At 37.0% G+C, this 20,000-nt stretch overlaps 1 protein-coding gene across 13 annotated transcripts in view; it reads left to right on the plus strand.

Annotated features, from left to right (window-relative positions):
* The window catches only part of LOC115211614 (protein tweety homolog 1-A), a 174,087-nt gene that overhangs the window by 131,679 nt on the left and 22,408 nt on the right, over positions 1-20,000 (plus strand). For 7 of the 13 annotated variants that reach the window (XR_004999186.1, XM_029780214.2, XM_029780219.2 and 4 more), the window contains exon 13: positions 13,664-13,739. Coding sequence is in view for 11 of the 13 variants with exons in the window: in XM_029780214.2 (XP_029636074.1) it covers positions 13,664-13,739 (76 nt within the window). In the remaining 2 variants the exon portion in view is untranslated. Of the gene's footprint in view, positions 1-13,663; positions 13,740-15,857; positions 15,918-16,237; positions 16,297-20,000 lie in introns of all 13 variants that reach the window. The other 6 variants (XR_004999185.1, XM_029780213.2, XM_029780215.2 and 3 more) reach the window with 2 other exon arrangements.

Here is a 20,000-nt window from a genome sequence, read left to right on the forward strand (position 1 = left end):
TTTTCTTGTTGCTTCACTTTACTTAGCTGAGAACAAGTATCAACCAAATTCTGGTGCTGTTCACTCTCCATCCCATTGTCATATCCTTGAAATTCTAGTTCAAGAGTGAGAAGTATGATATTGTATACAAGAGGGCATGAAAAAAATCAATGTCTTTTACTCTTTTACTTGTTTCAGTCATTTGACTGTGGCCACGCTGGAGCACCGCCGTTAGTCGAGCAAATCGATCCCAAGACTTATTCTTTGTAAGCCTAGTACTTATTCTATTGGTATCTTTTGCTGAACTGCTAAGTTACGGGGACGTAAACACATCAGCATCGGTTGTCAAGCAATGTTGGGAGGAAAAACACAAACACACACACACACACACACACACATATATATATATATATATATATATATATATATATACATACATACATATACATATATACGATGGGCTTCTTTCAGTTTCCGTCTACCAAATCTACTCACAAGGCTTTGGTCGACCCGAGGCTATAGTAGAAGACACTTGCCCAAGGTGCCACGCAGTGAGACTCAACCCTGAACCATGTGGTTGGTAAGCAAGCTACTTACCACACAGCTACTCCTAAAAATTCTAAAAAAATCACTGTGATTAATTACTGTATTTACTTATGTATAAGTCACACCCCTAGTTTACTGTTAAATCTTGATATAAACATTTTCCCCTCGTAGTTTTAGCTTTCTCCTGTGTATGCTGTATCCCAGATTTTTCAGTTAAAATCAAGTATAAAATATTACAACTTATACACGATGAAATATGGTAATTGAAAATGCCATCTGCTTGCATGTTTAATGTGAACATTTTATGTCTGTTTATCCATGTTGGCATGGCTCAGATGAGTTTTTGGGGATAGTATTTTATGGTTGGATACTTTCCTATGACATGGAGGGACATGATGTATCTATTGCAAAACTATGGTACAAATTTTAATAAATATGTATGTAATGAAAAGAATGTATAAACTTAATGACTAGTATATTTTTTTATTATTTTGGTAAACATGGGGGATAACTCTGGACATATTTCAGTCTTAATAGACCTCATTAACCCTTTAGCATTTAATCTGGTCATATCAAGCCCAAATTTTCTATGTATTGTTTGTTCAAACTGGGCAGATCAGGCCCCTCACACCTATCCTACAATGTCATTCTGAAAATATTCAATCATATCATTGAAATCTTAAAGCTATGAGATAACGATGATTAATTCAAAACGATGTGAACAAATAAGCATTACATTTGACTGATTAATCTGAATGCTAAAGGGTTAAAGCATGGTATTTCTAATTAGATCTGATGCTCACTACAATGAAGTATTAACACCAACTTAACGATTGTTTCGTAAGTTATATGTAGTAGCTGCATTAAACTTGCTTAATTCTACACTACTTGCTTTATCTCATTTGTCACAGTAATTTCTTTTGCTGTAACTTATTCGCTCTCTTTATTTCATGCTTTTTCTCTCACATATGGCTTAATTAGATGTAGTTATTTTGCATGAAAACAAAAAAAAACAAAAAATGAGTTACAGTTTAAATCTTTAAGGCCTGAGACATATTTCACACTTTTAATATTCTCTAAGGTATTTTAAAAGTTAGGCTTGAAGAATTTGGAGGGATAATGATGGATATTAAAGCCTTTTGTTACCATATTCCTGTTGAATATATTTCTTTTGATTCAATTAATTTTCAACATCATCATCGTCGTCATCATCGTTTAACGTCCGTTTTCTGTGCTAGCATGGGTTGGACGGTTCAACTGGGGTCTGGGAAACCAGGAGGCTGCACCAGGCTCCAGTCTGATCTGGCAGTGTTTCTACAGCTGGATGCCTTTCCTAACACCAACCACTCTGTGAGTGTAGTGGGTGCTTTTTACATGCCACTGGCACAGGGGCCAGAGGAGGCTGGCAAACGGCCACAATCGGTTGGTGATAAATTCTTTTTGACATTGCTAAGCTGTTGCTTGGGACATATGTTAACATGAAATTTTGCTGGAAAATTTTAATTTAGATCTTTAAAACAGGAATATTGTATCATAGAATCATGGGCAGTCTCAGGCAGTTTGGTATCAAAAGGGTTAATTACTTTCAGGTACTTGTAATTTTGATGATAATCTTCCTCTATGGTAAATCATCATCATCATCATCATCATTTAACGTCCGCTTTCCATGCTAGCATGGGTTGGACGATTTTGACTGAGGGCTGGCAAACCAAATGGCTGCACCAGGCTCCAATCTTGATTTGGCCGAGTTTCTACAGCTGGATGCCCTTCCTGACGCCAACCACTTTGAGAGTGTAGTGGGTGATTTTTACGTGCCACCGGCACGGGGGCCAGTCAGGCGGTACTGGCAATGACCTTGCTCGAATCGTTTTACATGTGTCACCGGCACAGGTGCCAGTGAAGTGACGTTGGTAGCGATCATGCTCGAATGGTGCTCTTTTACGTGCTACGGATACGAAAGCCAATTGGCTGCTTTGGCAGCGATCACGCTCGGATGTTGCTCTTGGCACCCTACTAGCGCAAGCATAAGTGCCAGTAAGGCGCTGCTGGTAATGATCATACTCGAATAGCCACTCTGTCATCGATCCTTCTAAATATAGAAGGAATCTGATAAATATATTAAAACTTATAATAAAATATCAGCATACCATCATCATCATTTTAGCATCCACTTTTCCATGCCTGCATGAATTGTATAGAGTTCTAGAGTTCATTAAGACTTATTTTCTACAGCCAGATGCCCTTTCTGGCACCAAGCCTCCCCTGTGTCCAAGTACAGTAATCCCTTGCCATATTGCGGTTCACCTATTGCAGTTTATTATTTAAGCTTATATTGATTCCTCCGTGGTGGTGTTTTGCATTTATAATAAAATAGATATATACAAATTATAAAAATAATCTAAAAAATATACAGTACAGTACTGTTTCTACTTTGTGGATTTTCACCTATCGTGGTAAGGTTTTGGATTTTCACCTATCGTGAGGGATTACTATGAAGTTAAATTTTCTCCATGGCTGGACATGTTTTCACAGAAGCTTGGAAATGAAGAACACCACTTTTATAGCAATGATACTCATAACAACATGCAATGTTTTGAAAAGAAGGCACACACACACACACAAATGCAGGGTTGGCTGAAGGTACCAGCAACTTGGGCGGTCACCCAGGGTGCCATCAGCTAGGGTTCGCCAAGGAGAGCATGACAAAATAAGGAAGTTTCCATGACCTACACATTGAAGTTCGGCTTTCCCAGGGCACCAGCAACACACACACACACACACACACACACACATACACATAATGGGCTTCTTTTAATTTTCATCTACCAAATCCACTCAAAGCTTTGGTGGGCTCAGGGCTACAGTAGAAGCCATTTGCCCAAAGTACTATGCAATGGAACCGAATCCAGAATTATGTGCTTAGGAAGCAAACTTCTCAACTACACAGCCAAATTTATTCTGGGTGACTATACTTCATTTTTTGGGGAAGAATACTCTTGATTAAATCGTTATTGTTTTTATGAAACCTTTAAGAGATTTTGAACTCAGAACTGTATGTTAATGAAAGCACTCACAGCTTAACTGTAATTAGGTGTCACTCTAAAGTGCAAAACACCACTCTAAGTAGATTAGAGAAGGTAGATCTAAACGGATACTATAAAAGTATTCAAATTTTTTTAAAAAAATATCTATTTTCTCAGATGAAAATAAAAAGTCTGTCCTGTAATACCAGATTCCTTTTTTTATACACAACTTGCAAACTTATCCAAACTCGTAAACTTTATAAATTAATTTATGATCATATTTTCCTAAGTGGGAAAAGATGTCATTTCAGAAGCAGATATGAAGTGAATAATTCTCTTTGCTTTTAAGGTTAATTAAATTAAACCAACATTTCCCAAATTAGGTTTTGCAGAACATTAATACATAATAGTATCTGGTAACTGTGTTATAGAATTTATCTATTTTAAGTTTCTTATCTAATCTGATTTAAGATATACATTGGAAGGGATGTATAATTGTTTTTCTTATTTCTTCTTTTTAGACACCGTTAGTCTAGCTGTCTTCCATGATTTAATATATTACTTACCAACATACTATTTTAGTAGGGAAGCTAAAAGAATATTTAGTATATATAAGTGCCCTTTTATTCTACTGTTTTACTTGTTTAAGACATAGGACTGTAGCCATGTTTGAGCACTGCTTTGAAGGCTTTAGTTTATCAAACCTACCCCAGTGCTTATTTTAAATCTCTTGTATATTCCATCAGTTACTTTTTACTGAACCACTAAGCTATGATGATATAATCAAATTCATGTTAGTTATCAAGCAGTAAGAGACGGACACATAAATATACGGCGAACTGGCAGAATCGTTAGCATGCCGGGCGAAATGCGTAGCCGTATTTCGTCTGCCATTATGTTCTGAGTTCAAATTCCGCTGAGGTCGACTTTGCCTTTCATCCTTGCGAGATCGATAAATTAAATACCAGATCTAATCAACTGGCCTTCTCTCCCCAAATTTCGGGCTTTGTGCCTAGAGTAGAAAAGAACATTTCTTCCTACTTATGTTAAACGGCGGTGCATCAGCATGGCCGCAGCTCTGAGCTGAAACTAAAAAGAAAAAAAAAAAAACATTAAAGATACATGACTGGCTTCACACATATTTTGCCTACCAAATTCTCTCACAAAGCATTGATTGGCCTGGGACTGCTGTAGAAGGTACTTGCCTAAGGATTTGCATTGTTGGACCAATCCTTAAAGCCTATAAATGCAAGGTTAACTTCTTGAATTCACAGTTATGAGTGTGCTTAAATGTTTATGTTTACAAAAAATGTATGTCAGCTTTTGTGGAATGAAACTTGGAGACAACATTGTCTTAACCTTTTAGCCTTCAGATTTCTCTATCAAATGTATTTATTCATAATGACATGAACCAGTCACACATTACCTTGTAACTTTGAGATTTCAATGATGTGATTGTTAATTTTTAGAATAATATTGTAGGGTAAGTGTGATAGGCCAGATCTGGCCAATTTGAAGATAAAACAGGTAGAGTATTTGGCTAGATATAGCCAAATGCTAAAGAATTAATGTTTACTTTTCCACGCTAGCATAGATCAGATGAAATTCATTGAAGCAGATTTTCCATGACCGGATGCCCCCAACTTTTTTGGTATGGCTATCAAAATGACTGCAGTCTTACATTTGTTAATATCCATCAAAGATCATTCAACTTCACTTACACGAATCTTGAGAAAGAAGCTCAAGAGTTGGTAGAAATGAATGAAGGCGGCGAGCTGGCAGAAACATTAGCATGCCCGGCGAAATGCTTTGTGGTATTTCGTCCACCGCTGCGTTCTGAGTTCAAATTCCACCGAGGTCGCCTTTCCCATTCATCCTTTCAGGGTCGATAAATTAAGCACCAGTTATGCACTGGGGTCGATGTAATCGACTTAATCCGTTTGTCTGTCCTTGTTTGTCCCCTCTGTGTTTAGCCCCTTGTGGGTAGTAAAGAAATAGGTATTTCATTTGTTATTATGTTCTGAATTCAGATTCTGCCGAGGTTGACTTTGCCTTTCATCTTTCGGGGTCGATAAATTAAGTACCAGTTATGCACTGGGGTCGATGTAATCGACTTAATCCATTTGTCTGTTCTTGTTTGTCCCCTCTGTGTTTAGACCCTTGTGGGCAATAAAGAAATAAGAAATGAATGATCCCTCTGTCCCACTCATTTTTATCAGTGTTGTACTCTGAAGGTCTTCTCATGACACATCATCTCTACTATCATTATTTTTATAAAGCTCGACCCAGTCACTCCCATGCTTCTCTTCTCTAATGTGAGCAGTCATGTAGCTACTCTCCTGCAAAAAACCTATTTTGTTCTGCTCCCTTCTCTCACCCTTCTATCTCTCATCTCTTAGTATAAAGCTGCTCCCTTCAGGTTCATAGTCTTGTAAGCTGCATGGTGACTTCACAAGTGCTGGTGGCACTTATAGGGACCCACTACTTGCAGTGAAGTGGTCAGCATTAGGAAGGGCATCTAACCATAGAAACTATGCCAGAGTAGATACTGGAGCACAATGCCATCCTCTGGCTTGCTGGATCCTTGCAAACCATCCAATCTATGCCAGCATGAACATGGACATTAAATGATGATGATGATGATTTATACATAAAGTGTGTTTCAAACATGGAGGAGTAATTTTAGGCATAGGAGGTGCTGTGTGGTAAGTAGTTTGCTTCCCAACCACATGGTTACGGGTTCAGTCCCACTGCGTGGCATCTTGGGCAAGAGTCTTCTAGTATAACCTTAGGCTGACCAAAGCCTTGAGTGGATTTGGTAGACGGAAACTGAAAGAAGCCCGTCGTATATATGTATATATATATATGTATGTGTGTGTGTGTGTGTATGTTTGTGTGTCTGTGTTTGTCCCCCCAACATCGCTTGACAACCGATGCTGGTGTGTTTACGTCCCCGTAACTTAGCGGTTCGGCAAAAGAGACCGATAGAATAAGTACTAGGCTTACAAAGAATAAGTCCTGGGGTTGATTTGCTCGACTGAAGGTGGTGCTCCAGCATGGCCACAGTCAAATGACTGAAACAAGTAAAAGAGAGATAAATTAAGAGATAGCTGGATTAAATGGAATCTACCATTACGAATAATGATTATCTCAATCTATTGCACGTAAAAACCTAACAATGTAGATGACCCACCTTTCTCATCTAATTATTATTAAGTAAAATCTTAATGATGTAGATGATACATTCATCATCAATCAAACACCATCACTGATCTCTTAGTGATCTTGTATTTTACCATTTTTCTCGATGATTTTGATTTACACTGACCCATTGCTTTGCAGTCTAGAGCATCTCACACCTCTGATCTTTTGATGTAGAATATGATCGTTACCAGCGTCGCCTTACTGGCACTTGTGCATGTGCTAGTAGGGTGCCAATCCGAGCGTGATCGTTGCCAGAACAGCCAACTGGCTTCCGTGCCAGTGGCACATAAAAGGCACCATTCGAGTGTGATCGTTACCAACGTCGCTTCACTGGCACCTGTGCCAGTGGCACATGTAAAAAGATTCGAGTGAGGTCGTTGCTAGTGCTGCCTGACTGGCCCCCGTGCCGGTGGCACATAAAAAGCTAAATTGTGTATTTGGAAGCAGACTTATTAACTTCATGGCTATGCCTGCATCTTTATAGAATAAAATTATCATATTACAATGCTATGCAGAATGCCATTGATTTGATGGTGTTTAACAAAACAGTACCATAGACTGCGTTTGTCCCTCCAAAATCGATTGTCAAGCAATGTTGGGGGGACAAACACAGACACACAAACATATACATACACATACATATATATATATATACACATATATACAGCGGGATTCTTTCAGTTTCCATCTACCAAATCCACTCACAAGGCTTTGGTTGGCCTGAAGCCATACTAGAAGACACTTGCCCAAGGTGCCACACAGTGGGACTTAACCCGTAACCATGTGGTTGGTAAGCAAGCAACTTACCACAGCCACTCCTGTGCCTATTTGAACAATTTTAGCATAATTCAATTAAATGTTATCCATTAATAGTGATTTTACAAGGGAGATAATCATTTCTTCATAAAATTTGGTAGGATTAGAAATTTGAATTTGAAATTAAGGAATTATAAGGTTCATAGCATTCATATTGATATCAAGGAATTATAAGATGCATAGAATTCATATTGAATTTTTTTGTTTAATTATGAAGTTTTAAAAATTTCGAGTCATTGATAATCATGTATTTATGTATAGCACTATTTCATTCTGTTTAGAAATCGCTAAGTATAATATAATCTGAGATTTATTAATCAAACATAATTTTTCTACAAAAAAGACACTAGAAGCAATATGCAGGAGAGGCTCTGTGGTAAGTAGCTTGCTTACCAACTACATGGTTCCAGGTTCAGTCCCACTGCGTGGCACCTTGAGCAAGTGTCTTCTACTATAGCCTTGGGTCGACCAAAGCCTTGTGAGTGGATTTGGTAGACGGAACTAAAAGAAGCTTGTCGTATATATGTGTGCACACACACACACACACACACACTCTCTCTCTCCCATCAAAGATAATGTCCTTTTCATATGTTCAGTATTTCCTGAGTATTCTTATTTATTTACTGCCCACAAGGAGCTACACACAGAGGGTACAAACAAGGACAGACAAAAGGATTAAATCGATTACATCGACCCCAGTGTGTAGCTGGCACTTATTTAATTGACCCCCAAGAGGATAAAAAGCAAAGTCAACCTTGGTGGAAATTGAACTCAGAATGTAACATCAGACGAAATACTGCTAAGCATTTCAGCTGGTGTACTAATATATATTACGGAGATGTACTTGCATAGCAAGTGACTTGATTTGTGATCATGTGCTGAAACAAAATCTATTGCAGCATGGAAGGTGTTTATAAGCCATTTAAAAACATACAAAAACCGTTAGATTCATTTCAACATTTAAATTTAATTTGTCAAAATACTTTCATCACTTTGAGACCGCAACCTGTTCACTGATGAAATTCTGTGCTGCACACATACATACATATATATATATATATATATACATACATGCACACCCATACACAATGCTCTTTCTTTCTCTGTCATCTATTCAAACTACTCCTTTGTCTCCTTCTCTTCCTTCACATTAACCTCTGACATTACTCTCTTCTCCTCTACTCCCACTCCAACTCTAGTCCTTCTGTTACTCCTCTCCCCATTACCATTTTCTTGCAATAAAACTGTTCCATACATCATGGGGTTTCTCTTGTGATTTGCAAGCTACAAGACAACCCCAGTAGTGCTGGTTCTACCAAAAACCCCCTGTACATAAAAGGTGATTAAAAGAGGTTGAGATAGGACTTGCACTCCGACCTTGTAAAATCCTCTCCAGCATTGACTACCCAAACAGATCCACAGGTTAGAGAACTGTTGCCTGAGTGGTCCAAAGGTGTTTTCTGCCAGGAGTAAGGAGTCACCAACAAATGGTAATGCATCATGTTGTTATAGCACATGCCTCCATAGTACTACTACTACTACAACACTGTAATTGTTGGCTAATCAATCTGAACAGCAACAATGCAAGGCTTGAAAAGGCTCTTTAGGCTTACTGATGGCAAGGCAACCTCTATAGAGATGGTGCTGGGAAAAATGCACCCAGTACACACTGTGAAGTTGTTGGTGTTTGGAAGAACATCAAGCCATTGACACCATGTGAAAAATGAGCCAGAGGGAGACATGGTCCTCCAATCTATTGAATTGTGTCAAGCTATCCTATTATTGCCAGCATGGAAAGCACATAGAAAATGACAGTGATGAGTGTGTGTGTGTGTGTGAACATTCATTTGCACACATATGAATAACATTCTGACTTTAGTTTTCAATTAGGAGAAACAGGTTCCTTTTAAACCAATAAGTGAAATGTTATCAGATGTCATGGACAACAGTTGAGAAATGGAAGTTTATATCCTTCCATTGGCTCTGAGCTGTGTCAAAGTCTCAAATTCTTTGTTCTTAAACACCCATTTTTCCTGGTTGTAAGAAGCACAAAATGAACTTATCAACATTTTAACATTTTTCTTGTCTAACTTCTTGGCTAAGAAGTTTCCTTCCCAGCCTTGTGATACTGTATTTGATCTTACTGAATGGCATGTTGGGCAAGTTTTTTTACTATAATCTTGAACTGAACAAGGCTTTATGAGTAAAATTTGGCAGATGGAAACCCATTATATGTATGTATGTGTGTAGGTTAGTAGGTATGCATGTAGACATGCATATGTAGGCATGACTGTGAAGATGGAGGCATTGTTGTTAAAGTTGGGCGGCATGGCTGTAAGATTAAGAAATATGTTTCCCAACTGTGGAATTTTTGCTTCAGTTCTATTGCATGGCACTTTGAACAGGTGTCTTCTGTGATATCCATAGGCTGATTAAAGTGTTGAGTGGATTTGGTAGATAGAAACTGAATCAAGTCCTTACGTATGCAGGAGTGGCTGTGTGGTAAGTAGTTTGCTTACCAACCACATGGCTCCGGGTTCAGTCCCACTGCGTGGCACCTTGGGCGAGTGTCTTCTGCTATAGCCTCGGGCCGACCAAGGACTTGTGAGTGGATTTGGTAGATGGAAACTGAAAGAAGCCCATCGTATATATGTATATATATATATATATATTTGTGTGTGTCCCCCAACATCACTTGATACCCGGTGCTGGTGTGTTTACATCCCCGTAACTTAGCGGTTCAGCAAAAGCATCCGATAGAATAAGTACTAGGCTTACAAAGAATAAGTCCTGGGGTCGATTTGCTCGACTAATGCGGTGCTCCTGCATGGCCACAGTCAAATGACTGAAACAAGTAAAAGAGTATGTGTATTTTAGTTTCCTTGTCTTGATATTGCATGCTAGATGTAAACAAGTGTGATTGTTATATTAATTTCCTATCTTCTGTACAAATATGTTTGGTCATAAGGAAATATTACCTTGCTTAGAAACAGACGAGGTTTGATGACAGGAAGGGCATCTGGCTCTAGAAAGTCCACCTCAGCAAATTTTATCTGACCCATGCAAGCATGGAAAAGTGGATACTAAAATAATGATGATAATAATAATGTGTGTGTGTGTGTGTGTGTTTCCATATGCCTTTGCATCAACAACATTTGGGTTGTGGTGATGTTGGTTATACCCTGTATAAACAAAATGTTTGGCAATTCAGAATTTTCATGAGAGCAAAAAGTATCTTAGGTGATGTGGGAAACAAGGATTGGCATCAGGTAGGGTATCCTGTGATAGAATATTTCCTCAAGATGTCTCAGCAATCCATGTCAGCATGAAAAAAGCATTAACAAAAATGATTGTGAAGTTTGTAATATATCCATTCGCCAACTTTCCCATGGTTTCATGAGTCAGATGAAATGTTTTTGAGGTAGATGTTCTAGGTCCAGATGCCCTTCCTGTTGCCAACCCACCTTGTTTTAAGCAAGGAAATATTTCCTCAGGGACAGACATGTTTCTCACCGAAGGCTTGAAACGAACATCATTTGTATGATGGGTATGCTTGTTTACAGCCATGACGTCAAGACAAGAGTGCATACATACACACGTATATATGTGTATACATCTCTCTCTCATATATATATAAAAATTCTTCCTATGACCTTAAACAATACTAAGCCCAACCACACACATAGATAAACAGCCACATACACACACACACACACTCACACACCTGCACACATGCACATACCCACACATACCTCCTTCTCTTGCACTCTCTTGTCTTTGAAAGAACTTTTTCCTCACCCATTCCCTTCCGGTCATTTCAATATGTGACCGCGTGTGTATCGTTGGCGATTTTCTTTCTCCGTCTTCCCTTTTTTGGACTTTCTCTATATTTCTGACGAAGAGTTCCACTCAAAACGTGAAATCCTCTTTCTTTTCTTCCCTTTCCTGAGCTTCCAATAACACTGTCCTTATTCCACGTCCTTGCATTGTTGTGTTTTCTCTTTGTTCATGTTTGGATTAACTATATATATATATATATCATCATCATCATCATCGTTTAACATCCGCTTTCTATGCCAGCATGGGTTAGACGGTTTCACTGGGGTCTGGGAAGCCAGGAGGCTGCTCCAGGCCCAGTGTGATCTGGCAGTGTTTCTACAGCTGGATACCTTTCCTAATGCCAACCACTCCATGAATGTAGTGGGTGCTTTTTACGTGCCACCGGCACGGAGGCCAGGCAAGGCTGGCTACGGCCACGATCGGTTGGTGCTTTTTACGTGCCATATATATATATATATATATATATATATATATATATATTATATATATATATATACACACACACACACACATGGCAAGTTTCTTTCTGGTTCTGTCCCCTAAATTCACCCATGAGCCTTTGGTTGACCTTGGGCTATAGTAGAAGACATTTGCCCGGGGTGCCATGCAGTGTTACTTACCCCCAAGACTATGTCTTTGGGAAACAAGTTTCTTAACCTAACACCCATTATTATTATTATTATACTTTGTTTTGCTAAATTCTTGATGTGAACTTGGTTGTTGAAACAGACATTGTTGAAATAGGCATAGGAGTGGCTGTGTGGTAAGTAGCTTGCCTACCAACCACATGGTTCCAGGTTCAGTCCCACTGCATGGCACCTTCGGTAAGTGTCTTCTACTGACCAAAGCCTTGTAAGTGGATTTGGTAGACAGAAACTGAAAGAAGCCCGTCGTATATATGTAGATATATGTATGTGTGTGTATATGTTTGTGTGTCTGAGTTTGTCCCCCCCCCCCCCCAACAACAACAACGCTTGACAACCGATGCTGGTGTGCTTACATCCCCATAACTTAGCGATTTGGCAAAAGAGAACGATAGAATAAGTACTAGGCTTACAAGAATAAGTCCTGGGGTTGATTTGCTCGACTATAGGCAGTGCTCCAACATGACCACAGTCAAATGACTGAAACAAGTAAAAGAGTAATTTGGGATGATCGTACTGTTTACAAAAGCACACACACAATCTGGCTGTATTTTACTGCAACTTTATTGCTTGTTAATTAATGTTCAAGACTTCAATTCAATACCTGAAAATTTACTGAATCTCTTCAAATTCTTGGTTATTTTTACCTCCACCTTAGCAAAGGTGGAGGTATTGTTTTCAGTCATGCTTGTTTGTTTGTTTGTTTGTCGATAGACAAGATATCTCAAGAACTGCTGGATGGATTCAGATTAAACTTTCAGGGATGTTTGGCCTCATGACTCACATGAACTGATTAACTTTTGGGATTGATCTGGTACCAGACAAAACTTCTGGATTATCTTTCTGTTTTTTTTACTTAATTTTTGAGGGCAGATCTGGTTCATTTTTAGTATTCTTGTTTGTGAGAGCAGTTGAGTTTATTTCAAATATTCTCATTTTAAAAATAATCTCTGGCTGATCGTTGAGAGGACATTGGTGTTGCCTTGGTGGAGGTATGTGCTCTCTGAGCGCTCTTGTTATAAAAGGCGGCGAGCAGGCAGAAACGTTAGCACGCCGGGCGAAATGCGTAGCCGTATTTCGTCTGCCGTTACATTCTGAGTTCAAATTCCGCCGAGGTCAACTTTCCCTTTCATCCTTTCGGGGTTGATAAATTAAGTACCAGTTACGCACTGGGGTCGATAAAATCGACTTAATCCGTTTGTCTGTCCTTGTTTGTCCCATTTGTGTTTAGCCCCTTGTGGATATAGTTTTTGCAAAATTCTTGATGTGAACTTGGTTGTTGAAACAGACATTGTTGTGCTTTGGGAAGATCGTACTGCTTACAAAAGCACACGCACACACACACTGGTTGTATATTACTGCAAATTTATCTACCAATTAATTAACAAAAAGTATTATGAATTAATGTTCCAGACATCAATTTAATACCTGAAAAGTTACGGAATCTCTTCAAATTCTTGGTTATTTTATAAGTTAATTTTAACAGATAGACAATGTGTTTCTTTAAAAATACAGTCATGAAAAGTGTCAAATGTTTTTTATGAAGTCTGGTTAACTTAGCCTGTTACCTACCTGACTTTTGTTTTATATTTTGTAATTTTAAAATTTCAGGAGTGAGAGTGTTGCAGGTAGTGAGGAGACGGTACCACGTCGCCCTGGCCAGTATACAGAGTCCCCACCACCAGCAGTAAGTAAACTATATCCATTTGTCAGTCACTAAATATATATATTTATATATATATATATATATATATATATATATGTATATATATGTATGTATATATATATGTACCTTGTCTGTTTTTCACCCAGACTGCTACCACTACCTCTACCACCACCACCACCACCACCACCAGCATTTCACCTTCACTCCCTCTTCAAAGTCTTTCCTTCATGTAACTTTCATGAACACCAAAAAAAAAAAAAAATTGCAAAAAGGTAAAACAAATGGTAGAAGATATATTGGTGTTTGGTTGTTCCTTTATCTTTCCCCTTTGACTCTTTCTCTCTCTCTCTTTCTCTCTCTATCTCTCTCTCTCTTTCCCTCTCTTTTGTAGTCCTGGAAACTTGAAAAAACTTTTTTCCATTTGTGATTTGTCTGCCTTACACACACACACACACACACACACACACACACACACACACACACACACACACACACACTAAATAAAGAAGGAGGTCTCTAAGTGGTTACTGAACCTTCTAGAGATAGGTGTCAAATCTCTCAAATCACACCTTATGTTTTTAAATAGGAAGGACACATTGTATAATCTAGTCATAAAGGTACAGACTGAAAGCAAGACCAGATGGTTGCGGCTAGAATGTCCTTGATCATTGATCAGGTTGATCAGAACTAGCCCGGGGCTAAACTGCAACAATGTGTTCTGTAAGGAAGAAAAAGCATACTGAAGTGAAATTCACTATTCTATTGGATTTATACAAATTCCAATGAACTTATTTATTTCTGGCAAATAAAATACAGGATACAAGATATATGTAAGGTAAATTTAGATGCAGCAATTAGGAAGGGCATTAGGAAGGGCATCCAGCTGTAGAAACACTGCCAGATCAGAATGAAGCCTGGTACAGCTTCCTGGTTCCCAGATCCCAGTGAAACCGTCCAACCCATGCTAGCATGGAAAACGGACGTTAAACAATGATGATGATGATGATATATATATATATCCCTCTCTCTCTTTTGGAGAGGCACAAGCACCTTCATGCACATATACACACACGGCAGTAACTTCCGCCTACCGAATTCAATCACAAAGCTTTGGTCGGCCCAGGTCTATAGCAGAAGACACTTGCCGAAAGTGCTATGTGGTGGGACTAAACCCGAAACCATGTATTAGGAAGCAATAAAAACCAAGTCAATTTTGTCAGAGCACCTTTTATGTCTCAGAATTATGAGATGATATGAACACTATACTGATAAAGTACTTTACCAATTTTCTTGCACTTTGAATGCTTATAGCATTAAGCCATTCACTCAGTAGTACATGTTTACAGCTAATCAGTTTGAGTTACGGAGTACATAAGATATAAATCTATATATTTTGAAGAATTTTACATAGTACTGGTTGGTTTGACAAAATTATACTTGTATAAGTTCTGCAGGTAAAAAGGCCAGTTATTAGATTATTAGATGTTATTGCCAAGAATCTATTCCACATGAATCCAGAAATTCAGTAATCAGTAATGCAACACTAATAGTGATGATGAGAGTAATAATGATTAATGATAATAATAATAAAATGTCTGTAATGTTAACAATACCAAAGCTATACCATATATAGTATAGAAAGCTATAACCACATGGTTGTGGGTTCGATTGCAGTACATGGCACCTTGGGCATGTGTCTACCATAGCCTTGGGTTGACCAATGCCTTGTGAGTGAAATTTGGTAGACGGAAGCTGTGCAGAGATTCCGTCGTATATGTATGTATGTATAAATATATATATATGTATGCATGTGTGTGTATATCTTCCACGGGCATATATTGATGAAAAATGTAAATATCGGCGAGAAAACTGCTAAACTGGTGCTTTCGAATGAAAATCCCTTGTGATATTTGTTCTGCCCGAGTTACACAGACAATCCCTTGTCACTCTTGCCATCGTAAATGCAGTGAACCAGTAATTGGCCCGTTGGAAACCTATAACCAACGAAGCTATTTTTTCACAAAATGCAATATATAACTATAAAAATAAAAATATATATATATATATACTTATATATACAAAACACATATTGGGTCTATTTAACCAAATTTCTTACATACTCTCTACCTCATATATTAGTGCCATACTACAGATCAGCTTTTAGAATTCATCATTTCTGCAAGACATCCAGATAGTTTGGTAAATATGGTGAACAAGTCTTCATATTTCACTGTATAATTTCTGTCATTGGTGTGAGGCACACATTCCATTGCTGCTTGTGATAGCTTGCTATATAATTTTTAATTTGTGTCTGTGTGTGTGTGTGTGTATATATATATATATGCATATATATATATACATATAAACACTTTGAATGCGCAGTAGATATTAAACAGTTTTGTCTTGCAAACTATTTCCTTGTGATTGCATGTTTGATATATTTGACATTTACTATTGTTAATTATTATTATTATTTTTTTTTTTTTATAATTATTTTCTTGTTATTGTCACATGTTTAGTTCTTTGACCTGTAAGCACCTCCCATCTGAACGGCTGCTGCTGGCAAAATCAAGGATTTGTATGTTTGCTTATCTTCCTTCTTAACTGACCATTTTTTTTTTTTCACAGCTTAAATCTTTTTATCAGTGCAGAATGTCATCATTGAGTAAAGAGTCTTGAAATAAAGAAAATATTAAAAGCTTATTTCTCAATATATAATATATATGTGTATGCATATATATATATTTACTTACACACACACACACACACACACACACACACATATAGGATCATGGAACCCTTGCAAACATGGAACATGGACATGAAATGATGATGATGAAGATAAAATATATATATTCAGAAATGAGCTTTTAAAATATGTCTGTATACACATATGTATGTAGATAAGTATATGTGTGTGTGTATATATATGTATATATATATATATATATATACACACACATACATATACATACACACATATAAAATATGTATATCCAGAAATGAGCTTTTAAAATATTTATGTGCGTATGCATACATATATATATGTATAAAATACAAACTTTGTCTCAGTTTATTGGAATTATAATGAAAAAGAAAAAGAGATAATAAACTGCAATTCATAAAACGAATATTATACATAAATATATACATACATATTCTTTTTTTTTTTCATTGTAATTTATATGGAAATAAGTTGTTTGGTTGTTTTGTCTTTTTCTCAGTATTTGATATCTTGATATTCCTGGTAAAATATCTTATTCTATGGAGAGGAGATGATATGGTTGTTTAGTTAAGTACTATTTAAATAAGTAGCTATCATAATACTTAATTATCTAAGTGTTTTAAAAAGAGTTAATAAAATTTTAAATCTTCAAACTATTGGCCTCATTTTTAGAGGTGAGAAGTATTTTAATATCTACGTCTATGCTGTTTCCTTCAACTCTGATCTTTATAAAGTGTCTTATTCCTAGATGTGTTCTAGATTTTGTACTAGACTAGATTAAGACTATGAATATTTCATTTGTCTTACTTTCCAACTACATGGTTTGAGGTTCAGTCCCACTGCATAGCACCTTGAGCAAGTGTCTTCTAATATAGGCCTCAGGCCAACCAAAGCCTTGTGAGTGGATTTGGTAGTTGCCAATTGAAAGCAGGCCATCGTATATATGTATATACCGGCATAAGGCAGATGTTAAACAATGATGATTGTGATGATGGTATATATCACACACACTCACATATAATATATGTATGTGTGTATTTGTGTCTGTGTTTGTCCCCCCACCACTGCTTAACAACTGGTGTTTGTGTGTTTATGTCCCAGTAACTTAGTGGTTCAGCAAAAGAGACCAACAGAATAAGTAACAGATTTAAAAAAAAAAAAAAATAAGCACCAGGGTCAATGCATTCAATTAAAAGATTTTTCAAGGTGGTGCCCCAGCATGGCCACAGTCTAATGACTGAAAGAAGTAAAAGAAAAAGTATAAAAAATTCAAGTATTGTTGTACACATCCAGGACTAAGACACCCTATGACAATCAGAGATCAAGCTAACTGTAAAGTAGTGTAGATGTAAATATTGAAAATCCAGCTCTGTCTAACTGCTCCTTTTGTGCTACCATACACTGCATGTTTGGATTTGCTTGCGTCATTTTTCTAGCAATAAGTTTCTCTAACCATTCTTTTGGCAATTTAATTGAAGATTTTTAAAATGATAAGAAGGTTTAAAAGAATCATTACTTTTCCATGCCTGTTACGTATGGCCTGTTGCTTTGAAATAGCTTATCGTGCCAGTATTAACAGGGCTTAATAGCCCATTCTGAAGATATTTCCAAACAGATAACAGTGGTTCTTTGACAGCATTTTGCTTCTGTTGCCTGTGATTGCCGCTTTTTGTGGAGCAGTGGCTTGGTAAAATTATTTGACCATCAAATTTCAAGAAAAGAGTTTGGTAGTTTATCAGAAAAAAGAAAGGAAAAAAAAAGGAAAAAAGAAAAGAAGTTCTTTTTGTTTCTCTATTTGTCATTTGCCCGAAGTTCAGTGATTGTATATTCTTTCGTTATTTATTCTATCATTTACAAAAACTGTTACAAACTACACAGTGTTTTTTTAAAAGTTTTTATGCTGTCTTAAGGTTGGTTGCTGTCAGAAATTGGTGTAGTTCCACATACAGGTGGAATAGTGGAATGTATGGTAAAACATCCAAAATGTTGTATGCTTGACTATTATAGATTCGTAAAAAAGGGGCATTATTACTCTTATCTCTTTAGAGAAATGTGTGTGGTCACATTCATACCTTTCCCAAAGGTATTTAAATGCATATGAAGAATCACTACAATTTTACTTCACACGTGCTGGTGGCATGTAAAAGCACCCACTACACTCTTGGAGTGGTTGGCCTTAGGAAGGGCATCCAGCTGTAGAAACTCTGCCTGATCAGATTAGAGCCTTGTGTAGCCATCTGGTTTGCCAGTCCTCAGTCAAATCGTCCAACCCATGCTAGCATGGAAAGTGGACGTTAAACAATGATGATGATGATGATATTTGTTTTAACTCAACATAATGAATGTGAAATATATATTGTAACAGCAGTGTGTATTTTGACAGGCTAGATGTAATATTAGATGTGATTTTAAGACACTAACATGTATTGTGACAGATATAGATGTGAAGTATTGTGGAGCTTTGCTTAAAGCCATGTAAACAGATGAAAAAAAAGAGGATCATACGTGCTTGGTTTATGCAGTTACTAATTTATCCTATATTTTTATCAAATTAGAACAGACTAATATGTTTATTGTAAGCTTAGTTACAGAATAGCTTTTGAATTCAGTTGTTGCTTTGTTATGCAATAATATAGAAAAGGAATTTTTGTATTTGGTTTGCAAGACTCTTGAAGTGAACCTGTGTTTTGAAACAGATTTTGTTGAATCTTGGGAGGGTTATTATAATAGAACACTGGTTCTATTTCATTTCTTTTAGTCAGTTTGCTAGCTATTTAACAATTAATTTATTGCTTGAGTAATCATTCAGTTAATCAATCAACTAGCTAGGTTCATCAAAGTCCTATTCTTACCAATTACAACTTCATCAATGCCATGCCCTCTGTGCCCAAGGATTGCTTCAGATCTAAAATGGAAGGCATGCCATTAATGAGGTTTTGATTGGTGACAAAAAGACTTTGACAAACGTTGTTGGTTGATTGATTGGATGAACAATTACTCAAGTAGTCAATTAGTTATTTGGTTATCTAGTTTAATAATAATAACAACAATAATCATAACAAAGAAGTGAAATGCAACCGGTGCATGGGTTTTTTTATTGACATAATGACCTTCCTAAGATGCAACGAAATAGGAAAGACATTCCATAGTCTATTATGTCACTTTGTGTTTAAGTAAGTGTGAGTGAGTTAGAAGCTGGATGTTACATCTTTAGATTTTAATTGATGATTGATGGTATTACATAAAATTTTTTTTTTTCCTGAAGAACTGCAGTTTTTGTCTTCCTGTCAAAAACGTTTCAATCAATTTTCTTTCTGATGACATATTCACTGATATCTGCCCTAATCTAGCTTGTAGAAACCCTGTAGTAAAACTCCTGGCTAAGTAGCTAATCTGCTTTGTAGTTTCCAGTGTATTTAATGTCTTAACTACTCATTTCTCCACTCTGTTCTTGTTGTACTGTTCTGTTATCATCCATTTGCTTTAAGCCCTGGAAGGAAGATCACACTTAAGCACCATTTGTCTTAAGCTCTGGAAGGAAGATATATCATGCCTAA

Source organism: Octopus sinensis, linkage group LG5 (genome assembly GCF_006345805.1).
Source record: "Octopus sinensis linkage group LG5, ASM634580v1, whole genome shotgun sequence".
NCBI classification, from domain to species: domain Eukaryota; kingdom Metazoa; phylum Mollusca; class Cephalopoda; order Octopoda; family Octopodidae; genus Octopus; species Octopus sinensis.